Below are 27,919 nucleotides of genomic sequence, written 5' to 3' on the forward strand. Positions count from 1 at the left end.
CCCTTCTCTTCTCAGTGAGATGCCCAATTATCTAGGACTGCAGAGCAGGTTGAGGTCTGCCTTGGTGGAGCAAGTTCCTCAATGGGAAGTCCCCATAATCAGTCAGTCAATAAGCATTTATTAAACACCAGCTTTTTACCAAATACTGTGCTAAGTGCCAGGGGATACAAAAAAAGACAAAAGACATTTCTTGCTCTCAAAGAGATCACAGTCTAATGGGGAAGGCACCATGCAAACAGCTGCACACAAACAAGCTATAGACAGGATAAAATAGAAGTAAATCAGAGGGAAGGCACTGGAATTAAGGGGAATCAGGAAGGCATAGAAGGTGGGCTTTTAGCTGGGCCCTGAAGGAAGCCAGGGAAGCCAGGAGTGGGAGGAGAGGAGAGAGCATTCCAGGCATAGGGGACAGTGACAGGAAAATGCCTAGAGTCCGGAGATGGAGTTTCCTGTGTGAGGAACAGCCAAGAGATCAGTAACTCTGAGTCAAAGGACACAAATCCAGTTGTTGTTTTTTTTAAAAGTGCTAAGCACTGGGGATAAAAAGATAGAAACAACAAAAATCCCTGCCCAGGAGGAGCTTAAATGCAATTGGAACTACATTAAGAGATAAGTAAAAATGAGGGAATTGGAGGTTTACCAGCCACTGGGAGAATCAGGAAAGATATTAAACAGAAAACAACCCTTTAGAGGAAGCAAGAAGAAAAGGTGAGGGAGGGAATGCTTTCCAGGCATGGGGTGGGGGGGTGTTGTCACAAAATGGGCTAGGGAAGAGAAGGGAACAGGTATTTATTAAATATCTACCATGTGCCAGGCTGTCTCCTAAGTGCTTTACAAAAATCTCACTTGATCCCTACAAGATAGGTGCTTTAATTTATTCTTTTTACAGTTGAGGAAACTGAGGCATACCAAGAGGTGAAGTGACTTGCCCAGGGTCACCCATAGCTAGCAAGTATCCAAGGCAGGATGTGAACTACAATCTTCCTGATACCAGGCCACAGCACTCCCCTAAAGGGGAAACATTTTGAATAAAGCAAGAAAGACAGACTTGAGTCAGATCATAAAAGGCTTTAACTGATAGACAGAAGAGTTTGTATTTAATCCTAGAGGCCCTTGAAGCTACCAGCCCCTCAAGCTTCCTGGTGGTTGTAGTGTAAGTGGATAGAAAGAGATGGATGTGAGATGTGAGAGATGCTGAAAAGGTGGACCTGACCTGACTGGCAACTGATTGGATATGCATCTGATGGGGGTGGGGGAGAGGGAGAAGTAGTTCCTCAGTTGAGACCCTAAGTCACTAGAAGGATGGTGGAACCTTGGACAGAAAAAGTAGGAATATTAGGTAAAGGTGCTTAGTAAATATTTGTTGGCTTTGGGAGAAAGATAATGGGTTCTGTTTTGTACCTGTTGAGTTTGAGATGCCAATGGGAAACCCAGTTGGAAATATCCCATAGGTCTCATAGTTGGGGATGTGGGACTGGAGTTCAGGGAAGAGACTGGGCTTCAGCCCACACCTGCAGAACTGGGGTCAGTTCCAGAATGAATATTTTATTATGTTTATTTGTAATTTGTGGAATAATCATACTTTCTTTATTTTAACATTCATTTTTTTAAAAATTGAGTTCTAAATTCTCTCCCTCCCTCCAACCCTTTCCCCACTCATTGAGAAGGCAAACAACATGATATGAATTATGCTTGTAAAGTCATGCAAAACATTTCCATATTAGCCATGTTGGGAAAAAAAGAGAGGAAGGCAGAAAGGAGGAAAGAAAGGAAAAGAGAGAGAGAAAAAGGAGGGAAGGAAGGGGGGAGGGAGGGAAGGAGAGAGAGAAAGAAGAAGGAAGGAAGGAAGGGAAGAAGGAAGGAAGGAAGGAAGGAAGGAAGGAAGGAAGGAAGGAAGGAAGGAAGGAAGGAAGGAAGGAAGGAAGGAAAAATACAAACTACATTCAGAGTTTACTGGTTCTCTCCCTCTAAAACTGGATAGCAATTTTCATTATGAGTCCTTTTGGACTGTATCAATGATACAGTGAGTGCTGTATCATTGTATTGTTCAGAGTAGCTAAGTCTTTCACAGTCGCTCATCATTACAATGTTGCCGATGCTGTATGCAATGTTGCTGATACTGTATACAATGTTGCCAATACTGTATACAATGTTCTCTTGTTTCTGCTCACTTCACTTTGCATCAGTTCACGTAAGACTTCCCAGGTTTTGCTGAAACCATTCCCTCTCAACTGCCTATTTTCAAAGGAAGGACATTGATAAGCTGGAGAGGGTCCAGAGGAGGGTGACCATGGTAATAAAGGGCATCAGCCCATGCCAAATAGGGATGAGTTTAAGGAAGAAGAGATGTTTGATCAGGAGAAGACAAGACTTGGGGAGGAGGGGCATTTTAACTTGTCATATGTGACCTGCTGTCATGTGAAAGAAGTATTACCTTTCCTCTCCTTGGTGGGAGTTTTTGAGATTTTAGCTCAGTATACAGAGAACCTTTCTAATTATCAAAGCTGTCCCCAAGTGGAATGAAGGTAATGCTTGGGAAAGTAAGTGAGTTTCCCTTCTCTAGAGGTTATCAAGCCATGTGGTTGGATGATTGCTTGCTAGGTACACTGTCTGGGTCTAGGGTAGCCCTGGTTCCTTCCCTCTCTGACATTCTACAGTTCTGTGATTGATGTTATCCCTTCATGGTCTCAGCAGGGCAGAATATATTGGGACTATCTCCTCCTTTGCTTGTGCTGGACTCTAGGCATGGGCTCCCTGGGAGGTGGAAGGGGGAGTTGTGAAGGTGGAAGAGAAGGACTGGATAGGATCAAGCCACCCCAGTTTCCTCTGCCCCTGAGGTGGCTGGATTTGGGGGATCTGTGGGGGCCTGGTGCCAACAAGACCCATCCCTGGACCTTCAGAATCTCCATGTGCTCTGCTGTGACCTTATGCCCACTGGTACACTCCCTTTAATCTCTTCCCCGGTCATCAAACCTTGTGTCTTGTGTCAGGTCTTCCAGCCCAAGACACTGCCTATTACAAGGCTATCAAGGTAACTGTAAGAACACTTTAGTGTTTGGGGAGGAGGGGAGACAGGGAGGAAGTGGGCAGTCATGTCAGACTGTTGAATTGTCCTAACCTTGAAGTCCACTGAAACCCCCCGACTTTTTAGACAAACTGTTTTCCTTGCTTTCCAGCCATTTCCAAGCCTGGTATCGCATGGTGTTGACTGCTCTGAACCTCTGGGGCAGGATGTGGACCCTTCGAGTCAAACAGAGGAGGTAGGAGCTGAGGGCAGCCTTTGTGGCTCAGGAGAGATTCTTCCTCACTACCAGCCAGGGGGTACAGGACTGGGACCCTCAAAACCTGATAGGCAGCCACCTTCCACCATCATCTCAGGTCCTGCTTTAGGGGCAGAGGGTAGAGGTTTTAAGGGAGTACAGAGGGAGTACTGAGACCAGAGAAGGGTGGCATGATGCTGGAAGTGGGGGGTCCTAGGCCAGCCTCCCCTCCGCCTGAGCCTCCAAATGATAATAGCCAATGTTTACGTAGTACTTTGTGTTTCTATAGTACTTTCAAGTTCCCTGATAGTTCTCTACTCATTATCTCCTTTGAACTTCATAACTACCCTGTGAGGTGGGCACCCCAGGCATTATTCTCACTCGACAGATGACAAAACTGAATGATCAGTCATATGTGGGGAGGATGTATTTGAACCCAAGGTCTTCCTGACTCTAGCCATTAGATCACAACTGCTTCCCAAGCCCAGACCTTCAGTCTCTAATTCTACTTAGGATGGGAGGTGAGAGCCCTGATAACCCAGAGGTAGCCCCCAGGAAGTCTGTATATAGCAGCGGAGGAAGTCCAGGGACCCAAACCAGGAGCATGTTCTTTCCTTGCCCTTAGATCTCTCATCCTGGTGCCCTGTGGTGAAGAACCTGAGACTGGGTCATCCAGGAAGATGGACAATAGGGACAGGAGGAGAAAGTATTCAAAGACCTTGAGGTTTAAAGTCATAACATCAGCCCATGTTATCCCATCACTATCACCCATAATACTCAAAGCAAAGTCCAAGCCTGCCCTTTCTCTATTTCCTAACCCCCTTTTAGACCGCATGGTACTCTCCCATCACTGCTTTTGGTGCTTTCCCCAAATTTTCCTTGGGGAGGGAGGAGGCTAGCATGGGAATTGGGGCACAAGCCTTGACAACAATAGAACAGCTCTACCCAGAGTATCGCCTCCAAGATCAGGCTAGGGAGCTGGCAGAAAGGGAAATGACACCTTGCCAAGACTGCCTTTATTTCCCAGAAACCTCGCTGGCCTGGCCAAGGTGACCAGCCCCCAGGGCCAGGACTGGAGAATAGCTGTAAGTCAGATCTACCATGTCAAGCATCACTGCCTCGTGAGGCCTCCCTGGGCCCATTGGAATGCAGAGCTACCCAGAAAGAGACCAAGGCATCTGTTGACCAAGGAGGAGGAGGACATTTCTGTCAGCCCCAGGCCCAGGACCCATGCCACGCACCCTCAGAGACTGGCCATCGTAGGGCACCACATCCTGTGTGCAGATCCCAATGATCCTGGGAAGCAGGTAAGGCTAGGGTGGAAGAGGTCTGGCAGAGCCTTCAGTATCCAAGATTGTGGGTAGGACCATCGCCTATATTCCTCAGCCTTTAACATCACAGGAGACTGGCAAAGTAGGAAAGGTACTAGATTTAGAAGCTAAAGATGTGAATTCTAATCCCACTTTGGCCACTGTTACACAACCTTAGACAAGTTATTTCATATACACATCCCTTCCTTGGGACTCAGTTGCCTCATCTGTCAAATGAAAGGGCTAGACTAGATCATATCTAAAGTTCCTCTCCAACTGAAATGGGGGAAATAGATTTAGAAAGGTTTCCATTCAAAAAGATTAAAAAGTTTGACATTTAAAAAGGTGAGTTCATTTATCTGCAAAATTCATGCATGAACAACTGGCAAAACTGGATACCACAGGGTATTTTGCTCTATTTCAATTGTATTTATGTTCTATTTACAGAACAGCTTTTTTGTTTTTATTGAAATATCTTGCCTTTACATCACCTTAATTTCTGAATCTGTCACTTCCTCTAACCCAGAGAACTATCCCATTTAAATAAGAGTGAAAAAGGAAAGAGAAAAAGTAAGTCTGCTAAACTGACCAACACATCACAGTGTATCCACAACCAATCCACAGCATCACAGTGTAGTCAGTGTTCCATGCACTTAGTTTCCCCTCTCTTCAAACAAGGAAAGAAGAGTACTCTGGATTTCACTATGCCCCTTTTACAGATGAGAAAATTGAGGTTCAAAGGGATCATAGGATCTCAGATTCTGAGATGGAAGGTATCCCTAAACTTATCTAATCCAACCCCCTCAACTTATGTTTGAGGCGAATGAGACTTAGAGAGCTGAGTGACTTGCCCAAGTCTCACAGGGGTATTAGGTGGCAGAGCCAGAGGTTTGAAGGCAGGTCTTCTTGACTGCCATTCTAGCACTCTTTCTATTGCACCTTGTTGTACCCCATGAAGTGACTTGGTCACACAGCTGACGTAGCTAACATTTTCTTAGTACCTACTATATGCCAGGCACTATGTTAAGCGCTTTATTATCTAAGTTAATGTTAAATCAGTAAATATTTTGAAATACTTTCTCATTTTAAAATTTAAAATATTGTTAATTAAATAATTAGTTAAACAAAAATTAATTAATTATTAATCATTGTTTTAATAGTTAATAAATTAATAGATAATTAAATAATTAATAATGATTAATGTCTTTAAATTTGAAGTATTTAAATTTAAAATTAAAATATTTAAATATTATCTCAGCTAGAACTAGAGTTTGGACCCAGAACCCGGGGTTTCTCATTCATAGCTCAAGGCTGGTTCCACTTACCAGTCTGACGGTAGCAAATCACCAACCCCTCACCCCCCCCACCTGGGATTTAGGAGCCTCTCACCATAGCCGTGGTGGGGAGGTGAAGTAAGATTGCCTCAGGCCATCCCTTGGCTCCTCGTCAGGTTTCTTTTGGTGCCCCAGAGAGGCATAGAGTGGATGTGTGGATGATGAAATTTGAACCATCTCCACTGTGCAAATTGTGGGACCGCATTAGAAATGGTTTGATGTTACCCTGAGATCATTGATTTCGAGCTGGAAGACTGGGGTACTCCTTCATTTTACAGATGAGGACACAGACCCAGAGAAGAGGTAAATAAATGTCTGAGGTTACACATCTGACAGTGTCATTCCCTTACTCAAAAACATATACAGTGTATATGTACAGTCTGGCGAGCTCAGTCTAACCAGGTTGGCATAAGCTCACTTGACACTGTTCCCTGCCCTGTGCTCACAGGCTGCCTCTGAGTTCAGGTTTTTCCCTTCCTCTCTGCTTTCTCTCAGGCTGGCAACTACTGGACAAGGGCCACAGCCCAGGCCGCGGCCAAGAGGAAACCCCACAGCCACATTGGGCAGAGGAAGAAGTCAGTGTCTCTGGGTAAGGAGGGCTGTCCTGGCTGACAGGTCAGTTTTTGATTTTCCCTGGAAGAGGAAGGGAATAAGCTTTTATTAAGGACCTATTATATGCCAGGCCCCATGCTAAGCATCTCATTTGATCTTTAGACCACTCTGGAAAGTAGGTGCTGTTATTATCCTCATTTTACAGTCAAGGAAACTGAGATAGACAGATAATAAATTACTTTCCCAGGGTCATACCACCAATAATAATAGCTAACATCTGTGTAGTACTTACTACATACCAGGTTCTGTGCTAAACATTTTACAATTACAATCTCAGTTATAATATATGTAATTATTATACAGTTATACAATATTATACAATTATAATCATTTGATCTTCACAATAATTGGGAATAGGAGAAAGAAGAGCTATTATTATCCCCATTTTACAGTTGAGGAAACTGAGGTTAGGTGACTTTCCCAGGGTCACACAACTAGTAAATGTCCAAAGTCACATTTGAACTCAGGTCCTCCTGACTCCAGACCCAGCATACTATCTACTGTACCACCAGCTACCTCTAAGAAACCAGGAGGAAATTCCCCACTTTACAAATCCAGAGAGGTTTGTGTAGAAACTCAGAGCTGCTTGGGACCTCAGAGGCCTTCTCTGTGGCATCCCTGCTCAGCCACCTCCAGTGAAGAAGAACTAGCTAAGCTACCTGCCCAGGTTTATAGACTTGGAGGTCATCTGGCCAAGTCTCCTCATGTTGAAGATGAGGAGACTCAGGCCCAGGATAGTGAAGTGGCTTGCTCAGAGTTAAGTAGGTAGTAAATGGAAGAGACAAGATTCGAACCCACATCCTCTCACTTCAAATCCAATGGTCTTGGTTCTATTTCAGATTTTGATTGGTTTGGTTGTTTCTCTGCAACTTCCACCATTGTTCCTAGTCTCACCATCTGGGGACAAGTAGGACACAAGAAGAGGGCTAATTTAAATAATTGGGGAAATGACCTTGGTACTTCTAAGTTTGCTCTGCACTGAACAAAATATCCCCTAGTTTCCTTGGCCAGTCTCATGCCATGGTTTCTGGTTGTACCTCTGTGTTTGTTCAATTAAATAAACCCTATTCACTGAAAGTCGGGAGAGTCATGAATTACTCTTATAGATCTTCCTGCTATACTTCCTATAGTTTGAGTCAAAGCAGGAGATGATCACAGGAGGGTTGCCCCTTGATTCTCATCCTGTACTTACCTTCTCTTCCCAGGTGACCCAAAGCAGAGCTTCCAGATACTTTCTTCCCCATGCTTGCCTCTCCACTGTAGTTCCTTCCAGCTTTGGCTTCAATCATACCAAAGGCAAAGCAAGGTCAAGGGACTGACCAGCCAGGAGGGGCCTACGAAGTCTACTAGACAACAAGAAGGCAGCTCCAGGACAATCCAGATCCCCAAGAGCACAGACCCCTGGAGAGCAGCACTGTTGGAGGAAACATGGCTGAAGTAAGAACAGCCTGTCACCTAGAACCTCAGAATTTTACTCTTGGAAGGAACTTGAGTAGGTATCTAGGCTAATCTGTACCAATGGAAGAATCCTCTTTACAACAAAGTGGTCACCTAGCCTTTATTTAAAAGCCAAAGAGTGAAGGGAACCCACTTCCTGTGATACAGTGGAAAAAGGACTAGTTCTGGGTTCAGAGGAGCTGAGTTCAAATTCTACCTTTGATTTTTTTTTTAAATAAACAAGTTTATTTGCAAATCATTTTAGTCAACATACATAACTGATCCAAAAACTTCAATAGAAGGGTAAAGTTCAAAACCATTTTGAAGTTCCTCTAAAGTGATTTTCTTTTTCTGGGTGGTCATACCAGATGGACCCTAATCCTACAACCATCGCAATGTTTCCATGAAAGGCTTGAAAATGCATTGCCCTTCCTGTCCCCAGGCAAGTTACTCTAAGGGTTTTAATACATATTTCACTCAGCAGATATTTCAGTCTCCTCTATCCCTTTCATTCAGTCTAGTAATTTAGTAACTAGTAACAACTAATTCTGCTTCCCTTTTCTACCTTTGATTCCTAACCTGTGAGACCTTGAGCCAGGCTCTTACCCTCCTTGGGTCTCATTTTTTTTTCATCTGTATCATGAGGAGTCTGGCCTTTATGGCATCTACTGTCCCTTCTAGATCTTAGAGCTAACTTCCCAAGACAACTCATTCCCTTTTTGGCTAGATTTTGTTAGGAAAACGTTCCTTACCATCAAACGTACTTATAGCTCTTTGTAACTTCTGCACATTACTCTCTGAGAAAATCAGGACACATCTAATCTGTTCCCTGGAACAGCTGGGAAATAGCTTTCCCTTCCTCCTAAGTCTTCTTAACACTAAACATCCCTAAATCTTTCAGCACATCTTTATGTGGCATAAACTCAGGGCCCTTCACTCTCCTGGGGAAAATTGTAATAGAGACTTGGAGAACACAACTTGCTCATCAAAATGGCAGATGGTTGTGGCAGGTCCGGGGCTAGAACTCTGTTCATAAGTTTATCACTTTAAAACTAAAGGGAACCTTAGTTCATCTTGTTCAACCCCTTGTTTTAGGTGTTTTGTTTTTTTTTTTATTTTAAAAGATTTATTGATGCCTTTCGTTCTGGTTTTTTCCAAGTGCCCTTCCTGGAGATATTTCCTCTCCAGTGTGCCCTCCTTTGAAACAGAAAACAAAACCAATACTTTGACACAGATAGGCATAAGGCCTTGCTTGACACAAGGTTTTCTCTCCAGGAGGAAGTACCTACAGATGTGGAGACACGAGGTATTGCTTCAAAGATTCCATGGCCGGCAAAGGAAAAAGAGACTGGCAGATGTCTGGCAATGCTGGATAAATGCCCAGGGATCAGAGCAGCTGGAACGGTCATTGGTGAGCCTTGCTGGAGGGGACCATTGAAGTATAGTCTCATGGGGCAGAAGGGACCCAGAGGCCATGCCATCTATTTTAGGCTAGCCAGCCCTAATTCCGGTCTTTTTTTTTTTTTTTCAAAAAAATACTTTATTTTTTCCCAATTACATGTGGAAACAATTTTTAACATTTTTTTTGAATTGTGAGTTCTAAATTCCTTCCCTTTCTCCTCCCTGAGATGATAACCAATTTGATCTTGGTTATACATATGCAATCATGCAAAACATATTTCAAATCTAATTCCAGTCTTTAAAGATACCAAATAGATTTTGTTAGAATGTCAAAGGCCTTCTGCACTTGCTGAGAATCTGTTCATCCAGCATTTAACTTCCTTGTTCATGATCCTGAGAACCACTGGATCGGGATAGGCTGATGTCCTCAAATGGGATCCCACTCCTGACCTCATGTTGCCCTTGTACATACAGGTCAGGCAGCGGTGGCTGGAATGGGGATGGGGAATGTGGCGGAAGCGGTGGCTGCAGCTTCAGGTGGCCCTGTGTTTGCAAGAAGACCACAAGGTCCTCTCTCAGGTATCCATGACCACCAGGTATATAGGTACTTCTAGCCCTGTGGTAGGACTACATTCTTAAGTCCCCAGCTGCATTTTCTCCAGGACTGTGCCCCTCCAGACACACTGCTCCCTGCTTCACCTCAACACACACCAAGAAGAGACATTTGTTTCTGTTAAGGAGTTCAGAAGAAGCATTTATTTCTAGCCTTGACTTCACTCCTCAGATGCCACCCAAGACTGTCCTTGTCCCCAAAACAGCTGCCAACACCCCCTGCCCATTTCAAATCCTATACAAGGAACAAATGCCTGGCTAGTGTGAGGGCATGTACCCCTTCCTGGACCCAGTACATTCCAAGCAGTTTTCCTATGTATCTTTCCAGATATTCTAGGCTAATTCTGCCCTGGGTTGGCTGGCTGCCCTTTTTGGGGGTGGAGGGGCTTTTTATTTAGCTTTTCTAAGGGGGAGGGGCAGGCACTCAGCTGTTGTATTCTCTTGGCATGGACAGTCTGACCCTGAGACTGGGCAGGGAGCCAGTGACAGGAGTAACTAAAGATAGGGTTTCATTCCCCTTTGCCCTCCCGCTCTTGGTTTCAGGCCTTTGGAAGATGGCACCAGCGTTGGGCAGCCCGGGTGCCCAAGAGAGGAGATACCAGCCAGTGACCAGGGGTCAGCACATGTCCCTTTAGGCACAGCCCACAGAGATGGAGGGCAGGCCCTAGCTAGTTGGTCTCCCTTGGATGAAGAAATTCAGCCCTGCCCCCATCCTGTCCCATTCCACCCACCAGGGCTAGGAAGAGAAAAGCCCACGAAACTTGTCTGGTAATGTTTTAATGAAAAACAGCTCTCAGGGCAGAGACCCTGACTTTAACAGATAATAAAATGCCATTCCTTTCCCTGCCTCCTTCTGGGTTTCGTCTGTGCTAGAGCCTGTTAGGCCAGATCTGGAGCACTGTGTTTCAGTCTAATGTCCACATTTTAGAACTGACATTTAATTGACCAGGATGGTGAGGGGACCAGAAACTTGTCATGTAATAATCTACAGGAAAAACTGAAAACTTGGTGATCGGGAACATAATAGCTACTTTCAAAAGCTTTTATGCCAAAAAGGCATGAGCCTCAGAAGGCAGAAATAGGGACAATAAAAGCTGTCCACAGGCAGATTTTAACTTATTACGAAACTCAAATGGGCACATTTTAAGGTGACTGGCAGCCCAGAGGTAACAACTTCTAAGGGATCTGGGTCTTTAAGCAGAGGCCAGGGATGCTCTAAGATGGGTACTAAGGGTCTAAAATGACTGCCAATGTCCCCGAACTCTGACTTGGGGAGCCCCCACCTCCAAGAAATAGGCAGAACCCAGGCAAGGTTATACTGGCTGTAGTTAGGGTCCTCCCCTCCCCAAATAGCTCCCCTGTTTCTGCTTTGCTGCATCTGTTTACTTCTGGCCATCCCCCTTCCTTCCTTCACAAGGTTTTCTTTCTGCTGACCCAGCAGTGGCTCCAAGACAGCTGATCTCAGCTCTAGAAGGGAAGCCTGGGGGTGGGGGTGGGGAGGATGGAGAGAGGCCTTTCCCTTAACACTGCACCTCCCAGAGAGCATGACTGGCCCAGCTGTGGAACATGCCAGTTACTGACATTCATTCATTCATATACAAGACAAACTTTTGAGGAGAGGAAGGACAAAGATTGAGTCGGTCAGACCTGAGGCTGGTAGAGTAAGAAGAGGTATCATTAAAAAAGAAGCAAATATTAGCCAGGGTCAGTCAAAGGGCTCCCTCTGAGAATGCAAGCAAGCCCAGCATTATAAGAGGAAGTGAGGGGCCCCAAAGCTGCTCCAAACATGTGACTGACCCCTTTTGGTCTAGCATTGACCCCTTTGCCCTCAAGGGTCATAGACTCTTGTGCCCCCTCTACCTCCCTAAGGAGGAAAGTGAGGGTAGGGGCCCTGCCGAGGCTGCTTCTGTAAACTTCAGACTCCATAAGATGTTTTCTTCCAAACCAGGAGTCTATGGAAACAGAGCAGCTTATGGTAGGAACAAGGAAGGCTAGTGTAGTGAGGGAATAGAGGCCAGTCTTGGAATCAGGAAGATGAGAGGGAGACTCCACACTGGGAGTTTCCCAGACAGAATAAACACAGGTTAATCAGGAAAAGAAAATGGCAGTAAATATGAAACCATACCCTCGACCAGTGCTCCAGTGGAAGAGGGTGAAGTGCTTATAGTGGTTATATGACAGCCCAAAGTCAGTGTGCTTGCCTGACCTCCTCCTGACTAGGATGGCAGAAAAGTTCATGCTCACCTGTCCTTTCATAGATGGGGAAACTGAGGCAAGGACGAGGCCAAGGTCCCTGAGACAAAAGGACCCCAAAGTCCAGCATTCACGTGTCTACTCAAACAGTCCCAGTTCTCCACACACAGCGGGGCATTTCGGTTTATGTCTGGGGCTTGAATATCAGCATGTGGCCCAGAAAAGAGAAGACGTGGACAGTTTCTTTGCAAGGCCCAGCTGGCTAACCAGGCACTCTAGTCCAGTGCTCACAGTCTCAGGTCACTTCCCCTCACCAGAACTGAAAGGTGCCATTGGATGGCCAGCGCTTCTCTGTGGCCTAGGGCCATTACAGAGTTGCAGAATGGAGTTACTCCCCAACAAAAGGGAAATCCCCCAAGCCTCAAGTGCAGAACAGATTGTGGTTGAATCCAAGCACACAGGTCAGGAACCAACCTAGCAGCTGTCACTGGGGAAGGGATGGGGATGGTAGGTGGTGATGGGAGCCAGGCTGTGTATAATGGGACAGGATGGAGAAGAAAACAGAGAATCCTTGGAGGAACACTGGTAAAGAGAGGAAAGAGAGGGTGCTGGGGACCTCAGAAAGAAGGCTCCAGGGCCCCTGAGCTTTTCCATCTCTCATGGCGGAGCTGGCCTGCTGAGGAGCTCAAAGGTGTCTTCTAGGACTTGCCACAAACAGTTGTCCAAGGGGAACTCATTGTCCACTAGGTTGACCAGGTGATAATTGTCATGGATATATTGGATGATCATCCGTGATGGGGATTCCTCTTCATACAGCTTCCCCCATTGCTCAATCCATAGGGCAAAGGCCTCATCCTAGACACACACACACACAGAGACAAGGTCAGCAACAGCTGAGCTGAGGTCACACAAGAGACAGGACTGAAGCTTTCTCTCCTCTTTGTTCCCTCTCTTCCCCTCTGGCCCCCTACTTATGGGATTTCTAAGAGCAAAGCAAGATGAGTAAGAGCCTACAGAGCTTCAGCTAAAGGAGAAATGCCATTTCTAGTAGAAAGGGACATGTTTTCAAAATGCCTCTTGGCCAGGACAGGAAGCCCCAGGAACAGGGCTGACTAGGAAGCCTCATGTGGCAGGTTGATTGAAAGCAGCTCTGCAGACACACTTTCTCTAGACTAGACACATATTATGTGTTAGCTCAGCTTCTCCCCAAAGAGAGCCAGACAAAGCAACAAAAATCAGTGCTCCTCACCTTGAAATGTCTTGTCAGTCTCCCTTAGCTCAATTTGATGGGTCGTCAATGACATGGACCCAGCAAAAGAGATATCCCATAGGTTTGGGGAGCGGGGGTAGGGAGGAAACCACCAATTGTCTTTACCTTCCAAAACATGAAACTGACAGGATCCACTACTGTGGGCTGGATGATCTCTCGTCCAGGGAAGATCCCCCAAGTCACAGCGTTGGGCTGAAGGTCAGGAGCATTGGTGATGTTTTCACCCTTTAGAGGAAGAAATAGGAAGACAACAGAAATGGCAGAACTTGGGGAAGAATGTGAGGGCCCTGGTGGCACTGACTGGTGAAGCCAATGAGGTCCTGAGCCACCCTGGGCACCGCCATGCTAGCTTCTGAAGTCAGACCCTCCCTGCCTTACCTTGACATTGACAATGTGGTAATTGACACGGAGCTCGTATTTCTTCAGCACCTGGAGAAGAGCGGCCACTGTTTCACTGGAGGTAAAGAACTCCAGATAGGCCTGTGAGAGAAAGGCAGGCGCCATACACAGGTCACCAAAATACTCCATTGGGGACCTGGGGGTACGCACCAAGGAATGGGCTGAAGAGGTCCCCAAATGCCACAAGAATGCTGACACCCAGAAACCAGGTCACCCAGGCACTAATCGACACTATTATATTATCATGATGTACAAGCAAGGTGTTACATACTGGGAGAAAGAGGGGTGGTGGAAGGTGTATTTGCCCATGGGACAGAGCTGTATGCGATTTGCTTTCTTCCCCAACTGAGGACGACTTTATGAAAGAAGTGGGATTTGAGGGATCAGCTGAATAAAGGAAGGGGGAAAGTCTGACTTGTTGGGGTGGGGATGGTAGGATATCTGAGGACATATTGTAATACCTTGAATTTCTATTATTTACTCTCAAGTCTACAGTTTCTTTTTATCCCAACCTCCCTGGGAGGTAGAAGCAGATTTCCCAATGACAATTCCACCACCATCTCTCATTTCTAAAACACTGTAAAGTTTAAAGAGTAAACCTATCCGTTACAATAATCCTGTGAGCGAAGTAGTATAAATACTGTCCCCATTATACAGATTAGGAAACTGAGCTCAATGAGACCAAGTGGTCATGTAGATGAGTAAATATGAAAGTCAAGGAACCTAGATTCACATCCTGGCTCTAAACTGGGTTAGTCTTCCCCAAACTACACCAGTCCTTATTCCTGACCAAAGGAGTCACCTCAGGGAAAAGAGCAAGCTAGGGGAAAGGTTGTTTACTTCCTAGTATTCAGCCCTCAGACCGTGAGTCACAGGAGAACAGGGAAGGCCCTACCTTCTGGAAGACATAGCCACCACTGGGGCCCCAGCCCACAATGGGGTCAGTGGATGGCTTCCCATTGATATTGGGCTGGGAGTTGATGGTGAGGATGCCTCTCTGATTCACCTTCTGCAGCTCCTCTTTCATCAGGCTTGTCTCAGCTGCCAGAGGCTCATCATTCCAAGGTAAACAGGTCACCTGGGCAGTCAGGCAGTAAGGTGGGGAGAGCAAAGGGCATGAATAGGTATGGCACCAAAGGCTGTCCAATCCACCAGGCAATCCCTAAACCTCCTTCCCCAGCACCAACCTGCCCTAGGCAGCCATGCCAAAAGATCCCATTCCATCCCACCTTCTCTGGTAGACTGCCCCATCGTCCCACTCTTTTACTTCACTATCTCCCCGGATGCGGACTGCTTCCCTAAGGCCTAGAAACATGGCTATTATCTCCCCTCTCCTCCAAAACCCTCACTTCGTTCATCCATTCCTGCCAACCTTCCTTTATCTCTTTTCCCTCTTCTGACCAAACTCCTAGAGAAGGCAGTCAGCAATCTGTGCCTCGACTTCTTTTCCTCTCCCTTCTTAATTCTCAGCAAAATGGTTTCTGTCTTCACCCCTCAACAGAAGACCCTCTCTCCAAAGCTACTGAGGATCTCTTTAATTGCCAGATCTAATGGCCTTTTCTCAACGCTCAGCCTTTCTGTCCTCCATGAAGCCTCTGACACTGTCAGTGTTGACAGTGACTCTTCTCCTTGAGAGTGTCTTCTCTAGGTTACTCCTCCCCTGCCTTCTCCTAGTTCTCTTTCTACCTGTTGGACCATCCCTTCTCAGCCTCCACTGCAGCATGTCACACCCCTAGTCTCCTGGCCCTCTTCTCTTTTCCCTCTACTATTTCACTTGATGATCTCCTCAGCACCTATGGATCCAATTCTCATCTCTATGCTAATGATTCTGGATCTCCTTAACTGTCCTAACCTCTCTCCTCACTCCAGCCTTTCATCTCCAGCTGCCTGTAAGACATCACAAACTAGAGGTCCCACAGACATCTTAACTCAATATGTCCAAAACTGAACTCATCTTTCCCCCAAAAAAGACTCCCCGCCTTCCTAACTTCTGTATTACTGTAAAGGGTACCACTGTGATCCCCATGCTCCCCATCATCTAGGCTCACAATTGAGGGGTCAACTTCCACTGCTCACCTCCCATGTCCAATTTAGTGCCAAGGTCTGGTGATATTATCTGTGTACCATCCCTCGAATTTGCCCCCTTCTCTCCTGAAATAATCCCCACCCTGGTTCAGATTCTGATTACCTCATCCCTGGATAACTGCAATAGCTGCTAGTGGGCCTGCCTGCCTCAATTCTCTCCCCATGCCAGTCCTCCTTCCAATTAACTGCCAAAGTGATGTTCTTAAAATACAGATCAGACCAGTCACCCTCCCATTTAAGAAACTCCAGGAGCTCCCTCTCACCTCCAGAATCAAATTTTAAAACTTCCATTTGGTATTCAAAGACCTTCATAATCTGCCCCCCTCCTACCTTTCCATTCTCTTTCCAGCTTCCTGACCCCCACACAATCTGCCATTCAGTGGCATGGGACTCCTGGCTGTTCCTTGAACAAGCCAAGCCACCTCTTACTCTCTGGCATTTTCCCTGTATCCTTAGCCTTTTTTCCCACCTCATCTCCCCCTCTTGGCTTCCTTCACACCCCACCTTCTATATGAGCCTTGCCCAGCCCCTGTTAATTCCAGTGCCTTCCCTCAATTGATTTTTTCCCCCTTTATCCTGTCCAGAGCCTATTTTGTGCAGTTGTATGCGTGCTGCCAAGTCCCCCATTAGACAGTGAGCTCTCTGAGGGCAGGGCCTACCTTCCACCTTTCATTGTATTCCCAGCACTTAGCACAAGCCTAGCACACAGCAGGGGCTTAATAAATGCTTAGTAAGGGCCTGTCTGCCCACATCTCATCCCAAGAAGCAGCATCAGAGATGCCCACTTGTGCAGGGGCTCCAGAGCTGACCAATTTCCTCTTAGTCTTCTGCTCTCCTTGTGGCTTCTCTGATCCAGAGGTAGAGGAAGGGCAGGAGAACAAGTTGTGAGGCCACATGCCCCAAGCCCAGTGGTGAGAAGAGGGAAAGGCCATCTAAGGGAGCCCAGGCAGGCCCCCTCTAAGGTCCCCTGCTCTCCCCTCCAGCTCACTCACTCTGTAACCACTCTGGTTGGGTTCTCCAGAGAGATAGGAGGTAAACACTTGGAAGACACTTTCTTCACTGGTCAGCTCCCCCCCCCACATTTTCAGCAGCTCTTCTCTTGGGGACTTGCTCTTCAGGCAGAAGAGATAATAGTCCTTCAGCTCACCGAAGGCTGGAGACGAGGAGTTCCCCCTGGAGGATAGAGCAACAAACATGGCACAATCCAGAGGCCAGAGGCACCATGTCTGGGGGCAACGTTCGCCTCCCCAAAGCCCAGCTCTGGTTCCCAGGAACTCAGTGAGAAACACCCAAGTGCCCTTTTTCCTGTTCTTCCCCTGGAAAATAGTACTCAGCTGCAAATGAATTCACAGAAAGTCCTTGCTGCCCAATCTTCCTCTGATTCCCCCAAAGTGCTCACCAACGGCCATTGGGAAATTCATCCCATGCCTGCGTTCGATAGATGTAACTCTTTGGTCTGGAGGCCCAGAAGATTGGCCGGACATCCTCTACTCGGCGTTTGGGATGGGCGCTGACAGCCCACGGCAGGGGCCGCCTGCAGGGGAGAATAAGGAAACATCGGAGGGGACTGGTCAGGAGGAACAGTGTAAACCAGGAACCTCCTCCTCTGCCTGCTCCACAGCAAGAAATGGGGAGATTTTTTTCAGAGGTGGATTCAGCTCAAATTGCTCAGGGGAAAGCCCATCCACGTTATTTCTTCTCACCAGACCAGGAGCAGTGGCATGATTGCCCAGAAGAGTCCTCATACTGTCCTCATTGTCCTGTCTTTAGCCTCCTATGACTTACCTGGGATCTTCGTTCCATAAGCCCACCCTCTTCAGCACCTCCACAGTGGCCACCTCACGGTTGAGGGTGTAGAAGTGGAGGCCATGCACCAAGCCGCTGGTCAGTAGCTCCTGGCACATGGCCACCGCCAGCTCAATTCCATAGTTTCGGATGGCAGCATCATTGTCTTTGATTGGCTCGATCACATCTTTGATTTCCTGCGGCACTTCCAGCTTGGAGAGCTTCACCAGCTGACGCAGGGAGTGGTAACCCTGCACAGGACAGGAAGGAAGGGGCATGAACCCCGCTGTGTGCTTGCTCACCGTTCACCCATCTCTCACCCCATGGTAAGGCCCAGACCTCACCCCAGACTGACCCACACTCCAAGCCCTTAGCCCACTGGCTGTCTCACAAGGAGAAAGGAAGTCAGTGAAAGCGGCTAAGATACAGTAGTGATTTCTGCCCGTTCTATTTCTTTTATTGTTGGCTGGGCCAATTAGCGGCCTGCAGTGCAGCATTTTTACAACAATTACAAGATAGGGCTATAATTATTCAGTTCATTTATCACAGCACAACTGATAACAATCCAGCCCCACTCTACAATCAATCCCTTTGTGGCCCATTTATTGCTCCGTGTGACTCACGGAAGGAAAGCCAAAATCTCCTTTTGGGAGCTCTTTTAGGAAGTGGATGCAATGATCCTCTTGTGGCAAAAAGTCACATGGGCAAGTTCACTGGTTTGGTGGCTCTTTCTCTCCTTCTAAACAAGCCAGTCTGTTTTGTCTCATATGATGGATGGGAAGGAAAAAATGAAGGAAGGAAACATGCATTTATTAAGCACCTACTATGTGCCAGGCACTGTACTAGGTGTTTGTTGTTTTTCCATAAATATGACTCATTGGATTCTCTTAATCCTGAGGATCCTATTCATCCCTATTCATCCCTATTTTACACATGAGGAAGCTGAGGCAGACAGAGGTGAAGTGACCTGCCCAGGGTACCATAACTAGTAAGTATCAGAGGTCAGATTTAGACTCGGGTCTTCCAGTCACCAGGCCCAGTACTGTATCCACCTGCTTCTAGATGGAGAAGCCCAGGGCCTGGAATTAGGACAGTGGATCAGCTATCAATGCCATGGCTGAAACACAGGCATCTTGGCCAATTCACAACCTGGAACATTTGACAAAATGAGCCCTCCTCCCCCCAGCAGCTGCTGCCCAGGTCCCGGTGACACCATGTATGTGTGGCACTGCAGGGCTGGTCCACTGTTTTCTTCATAACCACAAGGGGAGGTAAATAGTTTGAGGGTCACCATCCACATTCTACAAATGAGGGAGCTGAAGCTCTAAGAGGCTTGTCTGCCTGAGGCCCAGACAATGTCTGAGGCAGGCTGCCCCCACACCTGGTCCACAACCCTGAGCCCCAGGAAGCTCCAGTTGTATTGGGCTCTATGCCAAACTTCTGAGAGGCCCCACTGCTCTTGGGACCTTGGAGACACTCTATAAAAGTTAGCCCTCACAAGCCAGAGGAAGCCAAAATGCCAATTTTCAATATTCCAGGCCTGGTCACACTCCCTGGCCCACAGAGATATGGAAGCACTTGGCTGGCACCACTGACCACTGTGGGACACTTACCTGGATGGGAAAAATTCCCGGAAGAATGGGGCACGTGATACCTATTGCTGCACAGGCTCTGACAAAATTTAAAAAGGTGTCCGCCCGGAAGAAAAGCTGCGTGATAATGAAGTCAGCCCCTGCAGACACCTTCTCCTTGAGGTGTTGAAGATCCTCTTCAAAGCTTGTCGCCTCTGGGTGACCTTTGGGGTAACCTACCAGAGGGGAAGATAATGAGGAGGTGCTATCCCTCTAATCAGGGTACCTGTATCTAACCCACAGCATCACCAGTCCTCAGAAATCCCTTAGTTCAACCTAGAATCCAGGCTACAGTTTCCCAGACAAGGGATATCTAGACCATCATGATGAAAAGGATCAAGAAGTCATATCAGACGAGGAACAATTTAGTCTGGAGGAAAAACGCTATTTAGCAGGAACAAGCTAGATGTCTTCCAACATTTCAAGGGTTTGTCATTTTGACAACATCTTCCTAAAGCCTTGACAGAATCCAATGCAATGTTGATTTACTGAACTACGGAATCAGAGCAGTGTTAGATGATGGGAGTTGTTCTGTTTTTCCAAAAGGCAGATCTTAGCTCAGCACCTAGAACCTCAGTGCTGGAAAGGGCCTCCAAGGCCACCTGGTCTCACCATATCTGGGCAGCAATTTCATTTAGGACATCTCAGTTTTCATTTGGAGACCTCTGTTGAGGGGGGACCAAAGGATCTCAAATTCAACCTGAATTCATTTCCCCCCTAAATCCACCTTTTCTCTAAACTTCACTGTCTCTGGGAAGGCCCACCCCTCCTTTAGGTCACTGAGGCTCACTATCCTTGACATTCCCCCTCTAACTTCAAAGAAGTGATGTGGAATAGAGCCGGACTTGTAGCTGGCAAGACCAAAGTTCCAATCCTGCCTCAGGCAGGTACTAAACTAGCTGAGTGACCCTGGGGAAGTCACCCAGCCCCTCTGACCTTCAGTTCCCTTAACTACATATGAGGGGGCTAGACTCAATGTCTTTGGGGTTCTTTCCATCTCTCGGCTGAGAATCCTATGAACTCACCCAACCAACCAGCTGCCAAGTCCTTTCAATTCTACTTCCCAAGCCTTTCTCCTCTCCATCCCTTTCTTTCTATTTCAGGTCAACATCAGAACTCTGCCATAGCTGGAGGTGTCCAAAAAGGGACTGGGCTGCCTCCAGAGCAGGGTGTTCACCATTGATGGCAGTGCTCCAGTAGAAGCTGTACAGGTAGTGATTGGGAAGGCTGGAGAGAGGAGTACCCAAAGAAGGTTACACTAAATGACCTCTGAGGGTCTTCATCAAGCTAAGAGGCTATGAAGCCTGGCCCATCGTGACCTTGACCTGAGGTGACTCTCAGTGCCACTGAGGCAGGATGACAAATTTGGGGAAATGACAGAAATTACAAGGTGTGTGGTTCAGGGATGGCTTTCCAGGAGCTTGAGGCCCCTGAGGACGGACAAGGAAGTTCCAGGGACAGTGAGTGGGAATAAGAAGGAAGAAAACCATCCCCAAGGGAGGGAGAGAATGGTGGTAGAATAACAGCATGGGGCTTATCCCCCATCCTCCAGCCTGCTCACTGTGCTCCCCAGCTTCCGTCTTCTGGGCCATGGACTCACCTGCTACACAGATGTCAAAGTAGTCCCCAAACTCACTGCGGATGTGTTTCACCAGGTCCACGGCATGGCTGAAGCCGTTCTCTTCTTCCTCCCACTCATCACCCATGGGGTCTGCAAGGTTGGTCCAGTGGCTGTCACCACCGAGCCTCCCTAATGCATTCTGCTCTACCCAGGCCCTCACCTCCTTCCCTCTGCCTCCCCTGCTCCTAGTACTGACCTGGCTTCTACACAGATCTATGCCTAGGCTTTTTCTTCCTAACTGACCCTCACATGACCTTTCACCCTCTTCAAGCATGTCTAATATTGGACAGGGCCTCAGACACCATTGGTTTTAACTCCCCTATTTATGGATAAGGGAGTTGGACACTTGGGCACAGTCACCCAGGCAGCAGGAGGACAGTGAAGGCTTGAGCCTGCCCCAAATTCCATGCTTGCTGCATTATTTATTTGTTTGGTTTTTACTACAAGTTGTCTTTCAAAAATAAAATCTTTCCCCCATGTGGAACCCAACCCCCAGGTTCTCACACTCACAGTATCCCTACTCTGGAAGAGTAAAGATAGCAAATTTGGGGCAGGCCCTTCTAGTCCAGGGCTGTGGAGAGTCCTTCTCAAAGAGTCCTTTGACATCTGATGGACCTAAAACAGATACTCCCCAGGGCAGGCATCTAGAGACACACTAGCTATTCTCATACCTGGGTGTAATTCACCTTCTGATAGGGGAAGAATCAGGAACAGTGGGAAACTGAGTGTTGAGGTGGGCAGTTGCTAGGACAAGGGAATATCAGGTACTTCTTGGTCTACAATTCCCAGGTCAAGCTTAGGTGCCTTATCCCAATGACTGAACCACGAACCATGCTTTGTGTCCGTACCATGCCTCGGATAGCCTCACCATCAGCAATGGCCTGGCAATGCTACTGGCAGGGATGGTACCTTAAGCATGCCTTGTACAGGACTCAGAACACTATGGACTTTCAAGGAATGTTAAATAAGCCAGATAGAGAAGAGGAAAAGGGGGTTCCCCTCCCATGCCACAGAACCAGTGAGGACACAGCTGGCTTCCTACCTCCTCGCAATGCCATGATATTCTTTAGGCCCAACCGCTTAGCCTTGTGCAGGTGGCTGGTGATCTCATCCCGGGTCTGGTGACAGCAGGTCATGTGTAGGACTGTCTCCAGGCCACAGTAGTCTACAGCTGTGTTGGCGATAATCATGGATGAGGTCTCCTTGTCTGAGCCAGGATCCCCTGCTGGGTGCCAGGTTACATCCACAAAGAGGGGGCCACCTGCCCCCATGCGGTCAAACCTGTGGGGGTATTTTTTGGGGGAGAAGGTCCCTGGAAGTAGCCTTCAAGTACCGACCCACCATTTCCCCAAAGGCCCTGCCTACACAGACCTAGGATTTGAGATGATCATAACAATGATGACGTTACCTGTGCTGTCTTGCATTTGCACAGCACTTTGGAGTTTTCACACAGCTTCCATATTAGCTTAGGTCAAGGGAGGGGGAGAGATTCCAGGGGCCCTTCCAGGGAGGGAGAAAGAGAACGCAGGCCAACTCTGCCAGTGTGAATTAAGAGCCCACCTTATGCACAGAAGCATTGCTGTAATCACAGTACCTCAGGCCCCTCACCTAATCCACTGCCCAGATTTAAAGGACCCCCGACTTGGCACCCAAAGGCTTCTGAGCTTGGCACCGAATAACAAGGGGAACTTTTCATAAGACAAGTCTTTATGAATTCATTTTGCCTTTAAACTTTAATAACCTGGAGTGTTATCTGTTAGAAAAGCAAAATGTTGTGGCACATGAAAGTACGATCTACAAAGTGGGGTTTTTTGAGTAAAAGAGAGTGCAAATTTCAAGACTTTAGCAGATGTCTTTGGTGATACAGAGGTCAATCTGATTTTCTAGCTCCTTGAAAACATTTTCTAAGTCACTAATTTGCAACTTCCTAAGTTGTCCTCATGAGCAGACTCCAAGTTCCTCCAAAGAATGCGGGTGGAGCAAACCAAACAGAATTATGAGCAACTATGAGCACGCTAACCCTGAGGAGGGAGTTCAGCTTGCTGAAGTCCCACACCTGATGCTAAGCGGCCTCCCCAATGTCTGCTGGCCAAAGATGACCAGCCCAGCCCCCTGGCCTGCAGCTCACCTAGAGATGAGATTGACTGCCCCCTGAGCAGTTCGAGGAGGAAAAAACTCCAGGGAGAACCACTTGTCCCCTGATTCTATCCTCCGGTGCATCTTCTCTCGAAGCCGCTCATGACGCTCAGCATCCAGCACGGGGGTGGGACAGCGGGAGCTCTCTTTGGAGCCTTCACTGCCACTACTGCTGCCCTCTGAAGAGCCACTGCCTCGGGCTTCATTCACCATGGCCAGATTTCTGCAGCTGGGGACGGAAAGGGGGCAGAAAGAGCGTGGAGGTCACCTATGGCCAGGTAGTCAGGTCTCTAATACACCCGATCCTAGGCACCTGAGTGGGAGAGAGCTCAGCCAAGGTGTGACTGGACTTTCCCTTCAGGAGGAAGGGTATTGGAGGGGGAAGCTGACCCTGTCTCTGCCCCGAGGCAGGTCTGGCCTCCAATGCTAGAGGCTTCTTCTAGCCTGGCCTCAGTCACCGCCGGGCTCTCTGCTGTGCCCTCAAGGCCTTTTCCTTTCCTCCCCTCAGATTCCCTCCAACACAGGCACATTACCCTTCAGTCCATAAAAGCCCAGAAGACTAAGTCTCAAAGCTACCTGATAGAAGGTGGAACAGAGAAGCACAAGCTGCCAGTCTCCTGGAACCCCCTTCCCAAGGACCAATAGCAGTGCCCATGAGGGCAGACCCTGTCTCTGGGATGTGACATCTATGGCAGCTCAGCCATGAAAGAAGGGGCAAGGAGCAGGGAAGTCAGCCCTGGGTCTTCCCAGCTGGGCCGGCTGGTCTGGGCGGAGCTGTGACAAAGGAAAAGCTCCAAGCCAGAGCCTGGCCAGAGGAAAAGAGAGGAGGGAGCAGGAGGAGGAGGGGCAGCGCTGAGGCCAGGAGAGGAGGGGGAGGGGTGAGAAAGAGAAGAAATCTCCTGGGGTAAGGGGGGTGGAGGCGTGTGCCAGGGGACGGAAGCTAGCAGAGGGGGCTGGTGAGTGAGAAGAGGCCTGAAGTTGAGGGGCACTGGTTCCATCTGCTGAGAAGGAAGCAGTGGGATTGGCCCTTCTGGTTTCCAAGAAACATTTGCTGTTTCTCAGAATGATGGTGTATGGGAGTGGATGGGATCAGAGACACCGTGCTCAGCCACAAGGATTTTTTTTTCCTTATGCCACCAAAGTTGGTCTGTTTAGGGGACTTTTGGTCTCTCTTGGTATTCGGAGCACTAGGCACAGTGCCTGGCATGTGGTAACAGCTTAATAAAGACCTGCTGATGTGTTGATTTAACCAATTCACAGTAAATGTTGGCACTCTCTGCCTTAGAGCCAGGATTTTTGTCCAAGTATGCCCAGAAGTCGTTGACACCAGACAGATCTCGGCCTGATAGAGGGAAAACACTTGCTAATTAGAGCAGCTCCAAAGCAAAACAGGGAGTGAGTTTCTCAAGAGAAAACTGGAGCAGAACTTTTCAGGAACATTGCAGAGAACATTTCTGTTCAGGTATGGGTTAGAAGGAATAACATTTCTGAAAACCTTCCAGACTCTTAGGATTCTGTGATTTTTATACAATGACTGAATTCAACTATATATAAAGCCCTTGTTAGTATCACAGCAACCACAAACACGATCCTTGTGCTCAGTTTAATTGGGGAGACTAGACACACATACCTGAAAAAGTCAGTACAGACAAGGCTCAGGCCATAAAAACCCAGAGCTGGAGATGGTGTGGAAAGCTAAGTCTAAGTATTCCACAGTCAAAGCTGATTTTGAGTGCTGAGGGAAGGATGCCCAGCAGAGACCGGTAGATCAGCACAGAAAATGTCAGGTTTGATGGCCCCAGAAAGGTCTCACCTAACTAGTTCCTGTCGTCCCAGTGGTGAAGGAGTCTCATGGGTGTGCTCAGTTCAGCACCTGCCTCTGCTCCCTTCCTCCAACCCAACCTCACAAGATGGTTATAAGAAAAGCACTCTAAACTTATAGCCTTCTATAAATGTGAGCTATTATAATCATGACTGGCCAGTAGTCATCTGACACTGGCTGGACCAGGAGTAGGGAACTTTTGGTCCTACAGCCACATGTGCCTCCTAGGTCCTTAAGTGTGGCTTTAATTTGAGGACCTTTCAGAAGGCCACATATGGCCTTAAGACTGCAGGTTCCCCATACCTGGGCTGGATCCTTTGACTTATTCTCCCCACAGACGTACAACCATGTTTTCCAAATAGAAAGACACTTCTAACTCTCCTCTGGAATCAGAGTTGTCTTTTGCCTCTCCTTGGAAGTCCAGCACCTGGCACACAGTAGGAACTTAATAAAATGCTTGTTGATTTAACTCCTTAGAATTTTCTATCTCTTAATAAATAAAGCTAAGATACAAAGTAAAAAGTGATTGGTGGAGTCTTAGCTCCCCTCCCTAACAACTACACATTCCTTAAAGTGGTCCCCACTCCCTTTATTTCCTGCCTATTTAAAGTAAGGCCATGCCCCTAAACAGCAAGAGTCAAGGCTATGTCCAGGGGTGTTCTGGTAAACGTTTAACAACCAGCTTTTTAAAAAATGCACCTACAACATACTTCTTAAGTTTCATCTGCATCAAGAACATATTCTCCATCACTTTCTTGAGTCTAAAAGTCAACAAAACAGTAACTCAAGCCCTGATTTTGTAGCATTTCCCTTTAACAATTGGCTCTGAGCTGGTATGAGCAGATTCTAGCAAACACACCCGTGGTTAATCTGAATTTCCATGGGCATCTCTCCTCACAGGAGATCTATGAGATCAGCTTCCCAGGGGTTTGGTCAAGTCAGGTTTCTGGGGACTATAGAATGACAGAACAGCAGGATGCTAAACCCCCCTTCCGAAGGCCTACCTTACTTTTCCGAAGGTGTCAGGTGAGGAAGCTGCTTTATGAGACAGTAAACCTGCTAGGTTTTAATGACTCCTTGAAGCCAGGAGCAATCTGGAGATAAAGCGTTGGAGCATGGTCACGTGGGGGCAAATGTACACATCCCCACACTCACTGCCTCCACAAAGATGAGAAGCCAATACCAGCTGTTTCTCTTGGGAATGAGAAGTGGGACAATGGGATATTTCAGGACATTGTGGGACTCTCACAAACTCAGACCAGGGCAAAGTGGGCCATGTTAAAGTCTCTTCCTCATGTCTGATAATAACAGCAACAATAGCTAACATATATAGAACACTTTTGAGGCAGCTACTCAGCTCATGTAGAGCTCTGGGCCTAGAGTGGGGAAGAGCTTGGGTTCAAATCCACCCTGAGCAATTCACTTAACTCTGTTTACCTCAGTTTCTTCAACTGTAAAATGAGCCAGAGGAAGAAATGGTGAACCATTCTAGCATCTTTTCCAAGAAATCTCAACTGAAAACAACTGAACCACAAGGCCCTGAGACCTGAGTTCAAATACAACCTCTGACATTAATTAGCTGCATGACCTTGATCAAGTCACAACCTGTCTGCCTCAGTTTCCTCATATGTAAAATGGGAATGAGAGCACCACTTCTCTCACAAAGGTTGTCGTGAGGATCAAATAAGAGATTTACTTAGCGCAGGGCTGGGCACATAGTAAGTGCTATATAAATGCTTATTCTTTTCCCAAAGAGTAAACAAGTAGTTATTAAATACTATTAAGCGCTAAGCAGAGGCTAAAGATTAATAAACAAAAAAAGAGCAAAAGCAGCCGGGAGCCCGCAGTCTGAACCCGGAGACAACACCCAAACAGCCAGGGGCCAGCAAGCCTATGTGGGGTTAGATGGATGGCAAAGTCGGGGGAAGAGGCCGGGAAACGGCCGGGTGCAGGGCTACGAGGGGTGCCCCGAGCGAGGGGAGCATGGGATGGGGAGGGCATCGCGAGCCTGACCCCCAGGTCTAAGGATGGGGAGGGAGGGGGGGAGGAGGGGGGCGAGGAGCGGCACGGGGGGAGGAGGGGGGCGAGGAGCGGCACGGGGGGAGGAGGGGGGCGAGGAGCGGCACGGGGGGAGGAGGGGGGCAGGAGCGGCGCGGGGGGGAGGAGGGGGGCAGGAGCGGCACGGGGGGAGGAGGGGGGCGAGCTGCGGGGCGGGGGGAGGAGGGGGGCGAGGAGCGGCGCGGGGGGAGGAGGGGGGCGAGGAGCGGCGCGGGGGGAGGAGGGGGGCGAGGAGCGGCACGGGGGGAGGAGGGGGGCAGGAGCGGCACGGGGGGAGGAGGGGGGCGAGGAGCGGCCCGGGGGGAGGAGGGGGGCGAGCTGCGGGGCGGGGGGAGGAGGGGGGCGAGGAGCGGCGCGGGGGGAGGAGGGGGGCGAGGAGCGGCGCGGGGGGAGGAGGGGGGCGAGGAGCGGCGCGGGGGGAGGAGGGGGGCAGGAGCGGCGCGGGGGGAGGAGGGGGGCAGGAGCGGCGCGGGGGGAGGAGGGGGGCGAGCTGCGGGGCGGGGGGGAGGAGGGGGGCGAGGAGCGGCGCGGGGGGAGGAGGGGGGCGAGGAGCGGCGCGGGGGGAGGAGGGGGGCAGGAGCGGCACGGGGGGAGTTACGCGGGGGGATCGTAGGGGGCGGGGACAGGCACAGACGTCAGAAGGAATCGAGCACCAGATGGGGGGGCAGCACCAGGAGCCGGGAAGGATCCTGCAGAGCAGGGGGTCGGCCGCGGCGTCCTCCCCGCTTCCTCCCGGGGGGACCTCACCTCTCCTGCGGCCTCCAGTCCCGCGCCGCCTCCGCCGCCGCAGCCATGACAATGGGAAGGGGGGCGGAACGTGGGAGAGCTAAGCCGGTTGGGGGGGAGGGGGGGAGGAGGAGGGGGCCGGGCCAGGCCCACGCCCCGCCTCCTCGCCCAGAAGCCACGCCCTCCGCCTTGTCCCCTCCTCCTTTATCAGACCCAGCCCCGCCCCT

The 27,919-nt window shown here is 48.5% G+C and overlaps 2 protein-coding genes across 8 annotated transcripts in view; one reads left to right on the plus strand and one right to left on the minus strand.

Annotated features, from left to right (window-relative positions):
• Positions 1-10,808, plus strand: part of C5H1orf167 (chromosome 5 C1orf167 homolog) — a 57,801-nt gene extending 46,993 nt beyond the window's left edge. For both annotated transcript variants that reach the window (XM_072608874.1, XM_072608875.1), the window contains 8 exons: positions 3,177-3,260; positions 3,886-3,984; positions 4,288-4,567; positions 6,400-6,493; positions 7,722-7,953; positions 9,229-9,364; positions 9,829-9,933; positions 10,510-10,808. In XM_072608874.1, the coding sequence (XP_072464975.1) occupies positions 3,177-3,260; positions 3,886-3,984; positions 4,288-4,567; positions 6,400-6,493; positions 7,722-7,953; positions 9,229-9,364; positions 9,829-9,933; positions 10,510-10,575 (1,096 nt within the window). In that variant the 3' untranslated portion in view covers positions 10,576-10,808. The remainder of the gene's footprint in view (positions 1-3,176; positions 3,261-3,885; positions 3,985-4,287; positions 4,568-6,399; positions 6,494-7,721; positions 7,954-9,228; positions 9,365-9,828; positions 9,934-10,509) is intronic.
• MTHFR (methylenetetrahydrofolate reductase) lies at positions 10,728-27,898 on the minus strand. Of its 6 annotated transcripts, XM_072608885.1 has the most exons (13): positions 27,714-27,810; positions 25,913-26,002; positions 23,079-23,315; positions 21,993-22,231; positions 20,930-21,040; positions 19,312-19,505; positions 17,699-17,949; positions 17,313-17,447; positions 16,906-17,086; positions 14,724-14,906; positions 13,808-13,909; positions 13,535-13,654; positions 10,728-13,014 (listed from the first exon to the last, which is right to left on the minus strand). In XM_072608885.1, exons 3-13 carry the CDS (start codon positions 23,297-23,299, stop codon positions 12,817-12,819), a joined length of 1,935 nt encoding a protein of 644 aa, XP_072464986.1. In that variant the 5' UTR covers positions 23,300-23,315; positions 25,913-26,002; positions 27,714-27,810; the 3' UTR covers positions 10,728-12,816. The 6 variants fall into 6 exon arrangements, with proteins under 6 accessions (XP_072464986.1, XP_072464984.1, XP_072464983.1 ...); XM_072608883.1 differs by lacking the exon at positions 25,913-26,002 and having other exon boundaries at positions 27,714-27,898; XM_072608882.1 differs by lacking the exons at positions 25,913-26,002; positions 27,714-27,810 and adding an exon at positions 23,663-24,406.
• Between the last annotated feature and the right edge of the window lie 21 nt (positions 27,899-27,919).

This window comes from Notamacropus eugenii, chromosome 5 (assembly GCF_028372415.1).
Source record: "Notamacropus eugenii isolate mMacEug1 chromosome 5, mMacEug1.pri_v2, whole genome shotgun sequence".
NCBI lineage: Eukaryota > Metazoa > Chordata > Mammalia > Diprotodontia > Macropodidae > Notamacropus > Notamacropus eugenii.